This window comes from Diplotaxodon limnothrissa, linkage group LG16 (assembly GCF_057381915.1).
Source record: "Diplotaxodon limnothrissa isolate DT_005_m linkage group LG16, D_limnothrissa_male_GT1.1, whole genome shotgun sequence".
In the NCBI taxonomy this organism is placed as follows: Eukaryota; Metazoa; Chordata; class Actinopteri; order Cichliformes; family Cichlidae; genus Diplotaxodon; species Diplotaxodon limnothrissa.
This window is the reverse complement of record NC_140611.1, coordinates 16,325,647-16,342,224: the sequence shown is the minus strand read 5'-3', so window position 1 is coordinate 16,342,224 and position 16,578 is coordinate 16,325,647. Positions and strand designations below refer to the sequence as shown.

Below are 16,578 nucleotides of genomic sequence, written 5' to 3'. Positions count from 1 at the left end.
TTCATTTCATGGGTGGAAACAGAAAAGGAAGAAGGATGCTTGTGGAGGTAAAGAGAGGATTGCAGCTATTACACCTGCAGGCAGGCTGAACACTGAGGGCTTTTCTGTCACAGCAAAAGAACCTTCATCCTTCACACGTACACCCCCACACTTTGCTCGAGCTCCTGAGAAGGTTTTGAGCAAGACTTAAAACTGCAACAACGTGGGCATGACACAAAAGTCTTTCTGAAGCTTGAACCCCTATAAAACATCCATAACAATCAAAACCTCCACGGATCATTCCTTCATGTTAAATACCATTGAGGATAAACCAAAATAAGTAGCTATAGTAAACTACTCAGCTACCACATGAAATCCAACATGACTGCCTGACATTGAGTAGGCCCGTAAATAGGTCATGATGCAAAACCTGATCTTACACCTCAAAGCATGGACTATGCAAAACCCAAAGAAATCATGTAGTAGGCAGCACAGAGAAGATAGTTGCAAGGCTTCTGCCTGGAGATGCACTGATTGCAATTTTTTTAAAGTGCTGAACCAGGTGACCCTGAATCCTCCCTTAGTTATGCTGCAACAGACCTAGGCTGATGCACATGATGTGCTGAGTATTTCTTCTTCACTCACCTCTTTTTACTCTGTGTTTATGCACCACTCTGAATTTAATCATTACTTTAAACTCGGGCTCTCATCCACAGTGTGTCTTTGGTCCTGTCTTCCTCCCCTCACCCACAGCCCACTGTGGCAGATGGCTGCCCCTCTCTGAGCCTGGTTCATCCGGAGGTTTCTTTCCTACTAAAACAGGGTTTTTCCTTCCCACTGTCCCGAAATGGTTGCTCATAGGGAGTCATCTGATTATTGGAATTGTCTCTCTGTTATTGTATTGAACTGAAGAACATTCTCGTGGCTGATTCTAATTTTACTCACATGAAAAATAAGTAAAAATTTAAAATATTATTAAATTTTTATAAATATTACATTGAAAGCACAGTGGCATGGTGGTTAACACTTTTGCCTGACTGCATGGGATGGAGTGTGGAGTTTATATGTTCTCTCCATGTTTGCACGGGTCCTCTCCTGACTGCGGCTTCCTCCCACAGTCCAAAGATGTTCATTTCATGACTTCAAAGATTTCATGAGGCTAGGTTAATTGGTGGCTCTAATACACATAGGTGTGGATGCTTGTCTGTCTTTCTTTGTGTGCTGATAATAAGGATTCTGACTTGTGGCTGGCTCTTAATGCTGGACAGCTTTAGCTTTAGCCAGTTTACCTTTGCTAGCCTTTTTAAAACTTTCATGCTTAGCTGGGCGAGGGGGATGATTAGATTATTTGACTTGCTGTTACAAATGTTTTTACGTTGTCGTGCTCGTCCCCCGCAGTTTACTGGCAAACTTTGTGTCTTCACTCCAGCGAAGAGCTTCGACGCTAACGACATGCTAGCGTGTGGGGGTGAGTTTGCACCACTCTCCGCCTGCGCCACTGTGTCCATTTTGTGCCTACATGAAATGGACAGGCTCATTATCAGGCACGATCAGAGGCTCGTCTGAGCCAAGCACAGCGGAAATAAGGCTAAAGGTTGGTCATCTCTCCACCACATGGTAAGTCAGAGTGAGATCCAGAGGCCAAGTCAATATCTTGAACACTGTTCCTCAAAACATTTCCTGAACAGGTTTCTACTCTATGATAGGTCCTTTATCCTGATGAATTGAGGCACCGTTATTAGGGACTGCTGTTACTGTTAATGGTGTATGTGATAATATGTCACACAGCAAATACGAAGCTAAAGCCCATTTAGGTAGCCATTAGGTAGCCCTCTTCCATTTCTCCACACTCAGGTTTTGATGCATTGTAGAAGCTTTAGATGGTTCACCATGGGTATGGGCACTCTAAGGCTACACTAACCTATTTGCAGTGAGTTGATTCACTGTTATGACATCTTTCTATCATTAAATTTTTTTCTGTAGTAATTCAATTTCATTGTGCTGAATATAAGATACAAAATTGTAATTTAAATACTTCAGCAAGAAAAAACACGAGAAAAAAAACAACAAAAAAACAAAAACTACTTGATATGTGCAGCCCCTCACAGACAATTTTCTTTTCTGGAAGAAGTGCCTGTAGCAATGAAGTCACTTTTATTAACCTGCAAGTGGTATTTTTATCATATGACATTTAATATTTATCTTTTTACCTGACGCAGAGCTACCTGCTGTGGTGACCCCTTGTGAATAAGAGAGCAGCCAAAAGTAGCTTTGCCTGATCTTATTATTTGGTAATATTCAAATATATGGTGTAGATATTACAGAGGAGGCAAATGATGGTTCGACTTTAAATATTTTTTTAAAAGGTTTGCTTTACTTTCTTTGCTTTTACTGTCTCCCAAAAGGCTGAACAAGGCGAGCTGCTAACAGAACTAAAGTTGCAAAATAGTTAGCCGAAAGAAGTGCTGAGTTCATGGTCTGGGGTAAATTTGCAAATGATATGCATTATGTTTCTGTTGGGATACTGAGTTCCCGAGTACTACTTGTAGCTTTACAAGCCCTCATCTGTCCATTGCTCATTTGCACATAACAAGGCTCTAGAGGCAATAAGCACCACTGTGCCATTTGTATTTGCATGGTACTTGACATTTACACACTGGGAAAGCAATTAGGCCAGAACTAGGGCCATTAATACAGTGAACAGACTAGATGTGTTTGCTCTCATAGCTACCTCAATATGCATTCACAGAGAAATGAATATGATGCCATCTGCATTTCTATACTAACATTTCCTCTGTGGGTCTCAGAGAGGAATAAAGATGAAATTCACAGTTGAATTCACAGTTCAATGCGCCTACTCTTCTTCTGTTCTCCTTGTATTTTGCTGCTCAGCGATGTAAACATATCTTACACTCACACACACAAAACCTCGTGTACAAAATTTGATTTATCCATTGAGGCCTGAATCTAAACAGCCTCAACTTTACACATGCAATTTCAAGTCTTTTAAAAGATAATAACAAGATAATCCAGACAAGAGCGCTGGAAACAAGATATAAGAGCAGGTTAGCAGTTACTGCCAGTGCCTACCTATGACATGTTCCCACATTCCCAAAGTATTGGATCATTTCTGCTTGGAAAACAGTATTTCAAATCAAATCAAATCAAATCAAATCACTTTTATTGCCACATCACATGTGCAGGTACATTGGTACAGCACATGTGAGGGAAATTCTTGTGTGCGAGCTTCACAAGCAACAGAGATTACTTACTTTCTAGTAAGTAATCATGAAAGCTTATTCAAATAAAAAGGAAATATGCAATATTGGGCAACGGTTGAGGATCAGTGTAATCAACAGTGAACTGTTAGTATGTGATACTTTCCAAGAGTTGTAGTTTATCAAATGATTTAGTGGAGGCCAAAGGCAGTAACTAAAACCACACGGAGGCTTTTATTACAGAAGTAATTTAAAGTTGACCAAGTTTTAGTGCAGGGGTGGGCAATTTATCTTCCCAAGGGGCCACATGAGAAACTAGGACTGTTGTGGAGGGCTGCACCAGTAAGCCGAACTCAATTCTGCTCTGTAATATTTCTACTAACAATCAATTGACTTAAGCTTAGCTGACAGCTGTTGGGTTTGAATTTTATGTTGCAGAGTTAAATAAATAATCTTTGGATGCTCAGTAACCTAACCAAATAATTCCATCTGTTTTAGGCTTTTATTTCCTTATACAACAAAATAATATTTTAGAAGTTGCTAATCTGCTGTATTTATGCCAAAATGTTGATGGTTTTGTTAAATAAAGATGAAGGTTTTTAGCTGAATGAACAACTGATAAATGGGGGCAATTCGCACAGGTTGTCTGCACTTGTGTGCACGCTACACTGGTTATATTGACCACAGCAGGGCTTTCCCTGCTGCACACCTTGGAGTTTCCTCATCAACACCAGCCCCCTTCCCCCCTCCTTTTTTTTCTCGCTTCAAACCCTCATTCTCTGAACCAATGCACTGCTTCTACTTTTTCCAGCCTGCTGCCTTCCCATTATCTTTCAGATGCACACAATAGCACTCCCTCCAGCATCCTTATCAAACCAACTAACTGCTTGTGTGTTTTTGGTCAGTTAATTTTAGATGTAAGGATTATCTCGGCTGGATAAGGGAGGCAATGCAAGCCTGGATATAGCTGGATATTGGCCACCGCGGTCGAAAGTCTGCTGTGGAGGAAAAATATAGATGAAGATACTTGTGTAAGGAAAAATTTTTTAAGGAAAAGAAGAAAGTATTTGAGATTCATGAGGTATACATCTGGAAATTAACAAAGATAAGTACATACAGAGGTATATATATGTATTTTTTATATTTGTGCAGTTATGATCTTGAATTGTTGGAACACTGTTGATATTGTTGTTTGTCAATGTGTATTAACTTCAATAAAAATGTAATTCAACCACTCTCAATATTTTCATCAAAGCAATGAAACGTATTACATTAATTACATGTAAATGCTTTTTTGGCAACATCGTGGTTGCACTGCTGGTGAGCTGGGTCCTTTCTGTGTAAGGTTTGCATGATCTCCGTGTGCCTGGTTTTCTCCAGGTTCTATAGCTTGGTCCCCACAACCCAAAGTTGAGTGTTGTGTTAATTGATGAAACTGGCCATAGGCGTTTATGTGACTGCAAATAATTGCCTGTCTCTCTATGATAGCCCTCCCACCTGACTGGTGACCTGTCTTGGGTGTTCCCTGCTGTAAGGCAGCTAGGACAGGCCTCGAGATGACTGGATAGCAGTGATGGGAATAACGGCGTTACAAGTAATGGTAACGAATGAGCTAACTAATTACTATTTATATCGTTACAACGCTGTTACCGTTACTAACAAGAAAATGCGGTGCGGTCGCGTTACTATCTTTCAACAAAGAAGCTGTGTTCAGCTTACAGCATCTTATATCATTTGCACGGAAGCAGACGTAAGTAATCTGGGCGCTACAGCTTTAAGCAGCTGTGCGCGCTCCCGCGGACGGCAATCACTTTTTGGCACAACACCTGGAGCTAAGGGGCAAAACAATCGCATGCGTGCTGCTGTTTGACTGAGGAAGAATAAAGTAGTTGTGCCAATCACATGACCACTGTAAGATGACAAAGGTGATATATACCAGTTTTTAAATTGTGTTGATAGGCCACGAAAAACCAGAGTCATGATAAACAATATATAAATTTTTCCTGAATAGTTTCATCACGTTTACTGTCTAAGGACAGCGCTAGCAAGCACTCTCTGCTCATGACCAAAAAAACAAAACAAAAACCAGCCCGTTCATTTTGGTGGAGAAATGCACAATATCGACCAATCAAAAAATGATATGGCAACATGACATTTGGCTGTTTAGGAAGAGGGGAAAGTTTTAGGAGTGACAGCGAGAGAGAGAGAGAGAGAGAGAGAGAGAGAGCAGAAAAAGAGAGAGAGCAGTATATACCTTTGTGAACAGACAAATGCATTTTTCTAGAAGAAAAACAATCCAACATGGTAACTGGTCATGTTGTCTGCAGCATGAGACAGGAAGTAGGGAACAATGCATATACAGTGTAACCAATAGCTATACAGTTGGAGTTAGAGAAAGCTTTGGTCTTTGAGGGAGCACTTCAAAAATCTGAGAAGGGAGAAATGTTCTGCTGGCGTAATTCATGTCAGTTGAAGTGACTACCAAAAAGTAAAAAATAATGCTGGAGCAAAGTAAAAGTTCATCAACAAATATGCTGGTATGAGATAATCAGCAGAGTGACTGTGGACAAAAGTTAGGTTGTAAAGTATGATTGAATGCTAATCTAAATAGCTGCTAGCCAAGAAGCTAACAAATGAGCCCCTTAAAATGCAGAAGCTGAAGCAAATTAGCTAATGCAAGCACAATTTCTGACTCTGTGCTCCTGTAATCCAGTGTGCTATTGAAGGAAAGCTTGCAGGGATCTCATTGCATTTTATTCACTCATAAATATGTGTGAGGTAAACCAGTGATGCAGAAAACAGCTGCTCTTAATTGCCTTAAATGAACAGTGGTTAAGGGAGAGATGTGACGCTAACAGACCTTAAGCTGTTGTTATAAAAAGAGATGAAGGACAAATTAGTGTTGTTTATTTGAGACTTATTGTTCAGAGAGTAAATCCAAAGATACTGTGGCAAGTGTCCTTATTTGGACTGGGTAACCCCCTGCTACGCCAAGAAAACTCTCCTTTGCGCTGCCACAGTGCAAGCTGCGCTCCATAGAGCACAATGAACTGACACGATCCTGCAAAGAAGGAAAATGTCTGACAAAAAGAATCAAATCTGTGCAATATCATGACGAGCCAAGAGCATAAAGTCATTAATAACAGCAATGTTAAATGGCTGAAGGACCAGTCGATCTGTTCTTATCTTGCATTGGCCCCTACCAGCAGTTCACCAGTTTAGCTTTGACACCTACCTCCAACCTTGTTGTTCATTAATGCATGAAGCAGCTCTCCCTCCAGCCCCTACAACCACTTTCTTTCCTGACACTGCCACTGCATTAAAGGTGGGTGAAACGCTTTAAAAAAAAAAGAGCCCAACACCCCCCTTCCCCACAAAACCAGCCCCACACCTCAGCTCTGAGACTTACTCTCTTCCAGAGGCAAGATCATGTGAGTCATCATCACAGTATATGTAGATATTTGGGAATATGAAAATAATAACGTTGCCAACGTATTAAGTTTTTTGGGGGGTGTTTTTAAATGTAATCCAGTTTGTTAAATTACATCATAGGAACTTTAGATAAGCATGGTTTATAACAAATAACATCAGAGATCATTTTCAGTCTTGGCAGGTTTGCAGACACCATCAACAAAACTGTTAACTCAAAGCCATCTGCTGGCTTATGGGGTTACATATACACTAAACAAACACACGTGCACACTTGCAGACACATGTGAACTCATACACATTGGGTGTTATAATGTTGTTTGTATCTTCTTCATCATGCATATTGATTTTAACTTTTTACACCCTAGAAGGTTTATTCATGCATCTTGCTATAGCTGGCAAGGAAATGCAATAAGTTCAAGTGTTTTAACAGGCAGTCTGAAAGCCACCTTTGTCCATCCATACATCCATCCATTTTCTGCCGCTTTGCAGGCTGCAGTGATAGCAATCTATCCCAAGAAGCCAAGCCCTCCATCTCCCTGCCCATCTCTTCCAGGGAACACTGAGGAGTTCTGCAGCCAGCCAAGAACCAACCTAGTCTGATGCTCAATCCAACTTAACTGGCTCCTTTTGATGTGGAGGAGTAAGAGTCCCTCCTGAATGACCAAACTCCTCACCCTGTCGTCAAGGGAAAGCTCATTTACAGCACTTGTATTTGCAGTCTCACTCTGTCACTACCCAGAGCTTATGGTCATAGATCAGAGCATGAACACAGACTGACTGGTAAATCATCAGTTTTGCTTCCATGCTCAGCTCTCTTTTCACCACAACAGACCGATACAGCGTCCGTATCACTGCAGATGGCTGCCCCTCCCTGAGGTTGTTTCTGCTGAACATTTCTTCCAGTTAAAAGGGAGTTTTTCCTTGCCACTGTCGCCAAGTGCTTGCTAATAGTGGTCTGATTGTTGGCGTTTTCTCTGTATTATTGTAGAGTTTTTACCTTACAATATAAAAAGCCTTGAGGCAGACTGCTGTTGGGATTTGGCTATTTCAACAATTATTCCAGGATGAGCTTGTCAATATATAGATATAAACATAGATATAGATATAAAATATGAAATTCTGCACTCATGACATGCCATGTCTTTGGTGTTAGCAAAATGGCAGAAAATTTGAGCATATCTGTATAAAAAAAACACAAGGTTTGATTATCTCATTAGCAAAGTTGTCAGGAAAATATAAAATACATAAATCTAACGGTGCCTTCAGTGTTCTTGAAGGACCAACTTCAGTTAATCCCATGCAAGCTGCTGTTCTCTTATTCTGCCTACACACAACCACCATTCACCTTCATTTTCATATTGATGTAAAGTGAAGGAGCCCTCACATCAAGCTCATCGGAGCTTTCATACATTCTGAATTGGGCACTACAGGAAATAGATGCCTTCAGCACTGCTCCACTTTGGCCCTCTCAAGGATTCCATTTCTAAAAGGAACACTCAAGTAATGTGGCAAGTCATTTTGACAATCATGAAAGGTAGCACTAACAAGTGCAGGCTGCTGATAAAGGAAGGCTGCAGTGAGAGACTCTAGTGAAGTGAGGGGATGGGGAACTAGTTCCAAAGAAAACCAGCCAACCATGAAATGCCGAACCTTTACACTTGAGAGATGGCAACAGACTGTATTAGCAAGACTGAAACATGACAACAAAATCAGGAGTTGCATTCTGCGGCACCACAATTTCATCATGTATAACAAAAAAAACTATATAATCCAACACTCCCTTGTTTGCTTTTAGGGATTTAGTATGCTAGTCCCTGCAGAATAATTAATGATTTATGTTTTATCTCATTTGAATGTGTCTGTTTTTGCACCAGGAGCTCTATTACAGTCATCTGGAGACTTTCAGCAATCCTGTTTCTGCTATCTTCCACCAGTACAACAAGTTGGGAGAATTGCTCTGCTGTTATTACATTTCGAAAGTATCCCTGATCCAGGGAGGAGCCTGGAGGAGAAATTAGCCAGGAGTTTATTGGCTCAGATACAAAAGGAGCAGATTGAAAAGGGGGTGAGATGATTGAACTCTTCTTTATTCCATGGTGTGTCCTTTGTGCCAGGCTGTGCAGTCACTTTGATGTTATCTCTGTCATTTGAGCTCCATACTGCGCCTTGGGTGCCTCACACAAAAGAATATGATGCACCACCAGAGGCCATGAATGGGCTTCCCATCTATTTTCTGCAAGAGGGGAACTCTCCTTTTGAGCCGCCTCGAGTGTCACTCATTATCAAAGTATATCATTGCGGTAAAAGCCTCAGAAATGCATTTAATATGTAAAAGAATACTGTACAACTGGCCAAGTGAATACTGATTAATTAAACTAACCTCGCTTCAGGGAACTTACTAAAGAACACTTTTTTCCAATAACAACAGCTTGTTTTTCACTGTTGTTCAGTGTCCTGTGTTTGTCTCCAATCAGCATGTTTTTGTGCATTATCATAACCATCAAAGAAGCTTCTGAAAATGTGAGTGCACTAAAATCAAATACGCCTAATCGGTAGGAAAAGGTCGACTGTCAGATTGTCGCTTGTGAAGGAACACTGTGATAATGGGGGGAACGCTGCACCTTTCTTTCAAAAGGAGAAGAGCAGCGGCAGAAAGGAGGGGGTGGTGAAGATGGAGGAGGATGAAGAACATCTTACTGAGCTGCCATTAGTGGTCTAATTCACACACTAAGAATCAAAAAGAGACCTTTGAGTGGGTGGTTGGATTGTTGAGGGCCGATCAGAACCTCCATTAGCACAGAAATAAGCTGCAAATGGAACAGAGGAGCTGCGTGAAAAAAAGAGAAGGGCCAACGGTGTTGAAGGAACACAGTGCTCCGGCCAGGCAGAGCCAGACCCACTTCACAGCACTTCTGCTCAGCTAAACATGTCAAGAAGCTGAAAGATAAAATACCAACCACACAGAGGGACGAGAAACTCAAAGCTAATTCGCATTCTTCTTACAGGTTCTTATTACTGTAGGTTAGAATCCCAAGCACTGACAAACTGCATCTATATTACAGTGAAGCTTTGTTTATTGAGCTGTGAAAAAAGTGTCACAGCTCCTCCATGACTGAACTAAAATTGGTTGCTATCTCCTTTAAGGATGTCTCCTTGAGAAGCAATGGACTACTCCAAGCTTTCCTGCTGAACTTGGATCACTGCTTTGATGACTGCCATTGTGTCAAAACATACACAGCTTGATTTGCAAAGTTCTAAATATGCTGATTAGTGAGTGACGAGTCAGTGAAGACTGTGTTGGTCTTACCAAAAAAACTGCCGTGAGCAGAGACTCGATGGCACGCTAGCATGTATCGAAGTCTGGTCATTAGTGGCAAATGTCCTCTTTCACACTTTTCACTAAATTACAACAGAACTCTATGCTGAGAATCTCACCCTCAGGGGCAAATTTATGAATCGCAGTTTCAGTGTTATACTCTAGACTTGATTTGAGTCACTGTCAGAGGATATGGTGGATGAGCAAGACTGGATGCACCGCTTTAAGGTTTGGAAACTGAACGGCTCCGACTCAGAAACCTGATGACGCAGAAAAATACCAGCGATGATTCTTGGGAGGAAAGTTGTTAGTTTGTTGCATATTAGTGTTTGAGGTCTATGGTGAAATGGCAACTTCACATGTGCAAGTTATGAGAAGAGGACTTTCAAAGGACTATACAGAACAGCAAGAGCACTGGAAGAAGTTAAGCACTGCAAAAGAGTTGGTCAGATTGAAATTGGTACAGGTTTTGAATTTCCTGGATGGATTTCTGGAATGTTTTTGAGCACATCTCATGTATTCTTATATTTACACAACTGCTGTGCTCAAAGTCTACTTTTATGCCGGTTTAATGCAATATCATTCTGTGAACTGGAGCACATGCAAAAGAATTGAAAATGTATAAATGTGCAATCTGTGTAAGTATATGGTGAAAAAAAACATCTCAATAAGAACAAGTGTCTTAATTAAAGTATGTGTTTACACGAGAAAAGGGCTGCCTGCATTTAACGAATTGTGGAATCGTGTCTTTTTGTGTGTTCTGATAGTTAGCACGGTTTCATTTATAATCCCTACTGTGCAATTCTATAACAAGAGCCACAGGATTCTAGGTCAATCCTCTCAAATGAATTTCATTTTTTGGCCTAAGTCAAGCAGTGATTAAGCAGACGGGAATCCTACTATATACTTGAAGAATGCTCGTGCATGGTACAGTAAGAGAAGTAGCCTCTGTAAACCTCTACGGTAATGAATGAGGGAAAAAAAAGGCAATTCCCGGTCTGTGCTCTGAGCATTAGGAACATGTGCACAGCAGGAGGTGACGAGACAATGATTCTGATGGATATCCCTGTCCAGCAGAGAGTCACTCCTCCCAATGTTCTTTCTGCTGATTGATTTGAGTGACTGGGAGAGGACAGAGCGGACTGGGTGAGGTCTTATCACTCCCTTGGCTGCCTAACCTGCCGGGCCCATGTTTTGAAGAGAGGCCGTCAATAATAGTGGGTGACTGTGTAGTGAAAAACAATGGCTGCTCTTCAGATGTCCTCACTCTAATAAATAACGCTGTAGCTATGAATGTTGAATATGTAGCATAGGTTTATGAATGCCGTGCTAAACATTTCAATGTGCCACATGACAAAATATATCCTGTAATTTAGCATTTTAGACCGACAGAGGTAAAAAAGATAAACACTTTGTTTTTTTGGGGTTTTTATCCTGAGCATCCTGACCGTTGTCATCAGATGTCAATTCATATAGACTGACAAGTCGCAAGGCATTTAAGCTGATGAATAAAAATTGGACTGCATAAATTTCTGCTTAATGGGATCCCTGAGCTTCACGGAAATGCAATTATCCTGTTGCAAATGTGGTATTGCAAATATTGGAGACATGGTCAAAGCCCCCTTACTGAAAATGGAGTCTGCCTTAATGTCAAAACTGATGATTTTATATGCATACAGCTGTACACAGGTACAAAACATAAACAGATGCCACACATAGAAACATTTTCAGCATTATGCTTCATTTTGTGTTATGCAGGAACAAAACAGGTGTCTTACTGAAAGCCGTGCAGAATAGAATAGAATAGAATGGAATAGAATAGAATAGAATAGAATAGAATAGAATAGAATGCTCACTGATGTGTACAGGTGGCCCTCCCCGTTCATTGCGATGTATAACCCTGTCTTCACGGATTGAATGGCGACAACTCTGAGGCCCACAGGAATAAGGTTGAACAAAGCTGGGGAACACACACGTAAAACAAGCAAACACAAACATTCATCAAAATCTCACCAAAAAATATTGAAACAGACAAACCAAACATTAAGTAAACTTTAACTAGATGGGGGTAAAACATTTAAGTAACAATCCATCATCTAAACACAAGATGTCTATCTTTAAGGCGTTGCAAACTATGGATAATACAACTGCTGACTGCTGCATTTAGGTAATCTCAGAAGATGAATTGCAGCACAGCTGGTGGACGTGACTAGCCTAGCGCAGCCTTGGCCACTCAGTGCTACCTGAGAAGCAGTTGTAATTGGGGCCACCGCTAGTGCGAGGCTGATTTAATCAGAATCAGAATGGGTTTATTGCCAGATGTTGAGGTTTACAACATTAGGAAATTGCTGCGGTGCTTCAGTGCAGACAATAAGAATTAAAGTGCTATGTAGAAAGAAAGATATGTGCATGAGATATACATGAGATATATACATGAGAATAAGAATTATGAGTGCTACGTAGAAAGATATATACACCCTTGTTGTTGTAGCAGACTCGTGGTAGGTAATGGGTATTGTTTGTATGGGGGAGAAACAAGAGGACTGGCCTGGCTGGGACATTAGGTGTGTATTTGGGAGACATGCACTAAAGGGATGCAATGAACTCAGCTGACCCTGCAAGCAACTGGAAAGGGCAGGCTTGCATCCTAGAAGAAAATCTGAGAGAACTAAATGCAGAACCACTCATTTCCTTTCCTTTTTGATGGCTTGCGGTCAGTTTCAACTGCCGACACCTAATTTGATCCTGGAGTTAAAATGACACGCTATCTATAATGCTTACCGTTTCAATAAGTCCCTTCAGCCTACCGCATGTGACATGTGCCACATCTCTTCCTGCTGACAGGAGTAAGTGACACAATGCAGAGTGTCAGGCTAGCATTAGCACCAAGCACTGGAATCAAATTAACCACCTAGCCTGAAGTGTTAGAGGAGCAGTGCCAGAACAAGCTAATAATACCTTTTTCTCTCTGTTGAGCCTACTGTTTCCTGGTCCACTTTGCCTCTCGGGAAAAGGACCAAACTGTGTGATCCCATGGCTCCATTTAAGAGCCATTTTTGCTCCAAAGATCAAAAATACTGACCAGACATTAGCAGAGGGTGACTGCTTGGTTAATTTTTTTGTATAAGAAGAATAAATATGGAGCAGGAAACAAGCCAGACATAAAATTGTGCTCAAGAAACCTACACAGGGTAAACTTTTCTATAACCTCTGCTAGTACTTCTTTAGATTATTCCAGACACCTGTTAAAAATCTGATCTACAAGTCCAAGAGATATTTCAAGGTACTCACAGGAATTACTGCTGTCATCCTTGGTCCCATCAAGAGAGCCATCGGGGTTCATTTGCAAGTAGTATCCCTGCCTGCAATATAACCTGGTCACTATACCCTTGAGCTGGGGATCTGAAGGAAAGGGGGGGGGGGGGGGGGGGGGGGGGAGAAAGAACAGAGAATAGTTAGAATAAACTTCAAGAATGCAACTTTTTTGATTTAATACACAACAAAAAGAAAATTGTTTTCACGGGGACTTTATGGCAAAACACCGAGACACACACAAAGTATTGTAGCTGGTGGTTTTTCACAAGCAAATCCCCAAGCCACCTTTCTGGCACATAAGCCCCATCCTGCTCAGAGATAGTCCATCCAATTATAGGTAGCAGAATTAATCTGTGGTTGCCTGACTCCCATAATGAACCCAATAGCACCCTCTCTGGGTTCTTCGTATGTAGGATGTGAGAGTGTCTGCGTGCCGTCCCTTCTAGCTGCCCCGACAGGGGAATTAGCCGCATATCTACTGTAAATAAATCACTAGTGTTTAATTGCCCAGAGCCGCTGCAGCTCAGCGAGTCGTATTGTAATTTAGTTGGCATTTTGTCAGTTTGCAATAACATGACAAAAAGTGAAAGTGAAATGTAAAAAGTAAAAAGCAGTACAACACAGAAAAGGACACATTTTAATAAACCTGTGTGCGGGTGCACACTGGGACATCTCTGGAAAAAAATATTGCTTGCTCTCAAGCTGTGCTGTGATATTTCTTCATCTGTGTGCTTTTGTGTACCTGCGCGTCTGAGGTCATATACTATCAACATTAGACTTATTGTAGAGACAGCCATCACACCAAATTTCATTCTAAGAAAACCCTAGGGAGGTGAAGAATCAACTTCACCTGAGTCCTTGCATGCTACTCGGTGTGTGTGTTGGTGGGTGAGTACAGTTATGTGGAAGAGATATAGAAAGAAACAAAGAGAGGCCGCAGAGGAGAGCTCCAGAGGTCTTGCTGAGGGCAGCATCGGGCTTTTCCCCCCCGTTACTGTGCGGCTCGGGGCATTCTCCTCTGAAATGGTTCTTTCAGTTGATGGCATTAGCCAGCTCTGAGACCTTTCCCCGCTCCCTGAAAGGGAGAGAGAATGCCTCTCTGCTGGCGGATGGGAGCAGCGGCGCTATGGCATTCATCTGCACTGCTTTGTTGCTTCAGCAGAACAATGAAAAGGTGGCTAAAGCAGAATCTGACTGTCAGAGTGCCTCCGCTGTGCGCGATTCAGGCTGACAGGATGGTGACAGCATCTATCTGGTTCGCAATAATGCTAAGCTCAGTCAAAATCATTGCAGGCATTTAGCCAGAGACAGATGTCACTGTGAAGAGATCATCGTCCCTGGTCTTCTTTTTCATTGAACTTACAATACATGTGACGCGTTCTAAAAGCATTGTTAGAGTGAAGGTTGGTTTGAGACCTCTTTTGTGCCAGTAAAATGACAAAAAAAGAAGAAAAAAATTCAAAAATGTAACAAATAAAATTCAGTTTTTGTCAAAATTTTTGGTTTATAGATTTCTGCTTAATACTTGTATATTTTTAAAGGAAAATGGAAAGATTAAAATTTAAAGAATGGCTTTTTTAAAAAGCCTATTAAAAAAATTTCTCATTATTTGTCCAAACCTAATATGAGTACTTGAACTTGATCTTGGATTTTTAATATCATTCTTTTTTAGCATAATCTTTCAGCTTGTCTTTTTGCTATTGCCCCCTTCCATGAGCACCATTGGTTTGAGGATTATCGACAGCACTCGTGTTATCGTCTTTTTTGTTTTTCCTTATAAGCATATAGCATTTTTCTTCCCATGACAACTTTTCTGGGCTCAGAAAACACTTTTAAAAAATGACACTTTAAATTGTAAAATGAAAACTCCAATAGCCAATGTGCAATATGAATTAGAAAAAACAGCAAATGCCGCTTAATAAATGACGAGGATGATTGGAAATTAATTAGAAGTCATTGTGTGGATTTATTAATGGAATTAAATCCCACATTTTGATTAATTTGTGCAAGTTTAAAATTATTCAACACCTTTTGTTCCAAACTTAGTGAAGCTAAACAACCTAGTCGTCCAAATTTGCTGTCCTCTGAGCCGGATAACTAACTTTAGTCTTGCAAAGAGAGACTCCTAACCTGCAGGTCCTGCAGCTGGGGTCGTGGCTCGAGTCGAGTTCAGCTTGAATGATTTTGGTTTTACAGCACTGTGTTAGAGTAAAGGTAATGAATATATTTGTGGCATAGCCTTGTGGATGGTCCGTACTCGTCTCACAGCAGGCTGCACATAAAGACCAAGTTATGCGTGGGTTGGTGTTTTTAATGCACCTTAACTTTAAACTGTGTCAGCCTTAGGAGGTGGGGTAGATGTAAGTTTCTTCATTTGTAAGAGAGACGGACAGAGAAGATGGAATGTGTACCAGTAATTGCAGCAGAGCTGAGTACAGACTCTTTCAACTTATTTTTAAATTAGTTTACAGGTTGTGGGTCATCCCACATACCACTAAGACCAAAGTGATCTCCAGCTCAGAGGATGACTCATTTGATGAATATTAGGTTATAGCTTGCAGTCGACTTTATTGCATTTTGTGCACAAATACATCAAAATCTGGGGTGAATTTTATTTCTTGCCTCTACAACAGGATTTCAAGTGTTCAGGATAGTCAAGGCCTTTAAATACTATATATTAATCGCAGGTAAGGTGAGACCACCTGTCTTAGACATTGAACCTCCTTTTTTTATCTAAGATATCCTCCCTTAAACTGCCTCCTTCTGTCCTGATGCAAATGTTTCCACATCGTCACATTTGATGTGACCTTGAGACACTTAAACAGGTGTCTCCAGGTCCACAAACACATGCTATATCAGCTGGCATTTGTTTTTTCAAACATAGAGGTACCCAGCAGTCAGATAGAAAACCGTGCAACCTTAAGACCACTGAAGACAGGTGTGTTCTCATACAGTAGTGAGAGCCGGGAAACATGCTCACACACACACACAGAGCACTTTCCAGGACACGACAGACTAATATGGTGTTGGGTCTCCATTTGCTCTAGAAACAGTCTCAATTCTTCACAGATCAGCAAACACCGGTGTTACACACAGATTTTCATGTTTATATTCAATGAGCACACACAGCTCCCCTGAGCAAATACTATTATGTGGAAACACAAACTTGGCAAACATGTGATCAATAAATGGCTTTGATCAACATTTAACTCTTGTGAGGGAAAGGTGAGATTGATTCCGAGGACATCTGTCATAATTAAAACTGCATAACTGCGTATTGTGTTGTGTGCGTGTGCGATGCACATGTGTGTGAGGTGA

At 41.0% G+C, this 16,578-nt stretch overlaps 1 protein-coding gene across 2 annotated transcripts in view; it reads right to left on the bottom strand.

Annotated features, from left to right (window-relative positions):
• The window catches only part of fgf14 (fibroblast growth factor 14), a 122,391-nt gene that overhangs the window by 25,129 nt on the left and 80,684 nt on the right, over window positions 1-16,578 (bottom strand). For both annotated transcript variants that reach the window (XM_085375122.1, XM_085375123.1), the window contains exons 2-3: window positions 13,237-13,347; window positions 11,802-11,905 (exon numbers count right to left, since the gene is read on the bottom strand). In XM_085375122.1, coding sequence (XP_085231248.1) covers window positions 11,802-11,905; window positions 13,237-13,347 — 215 coding nt within the window. The remainder of the gene's footprint in view (window positions 1-11,801; window positions 11,906-13,236; window positions 13,348-16,578) is intronic.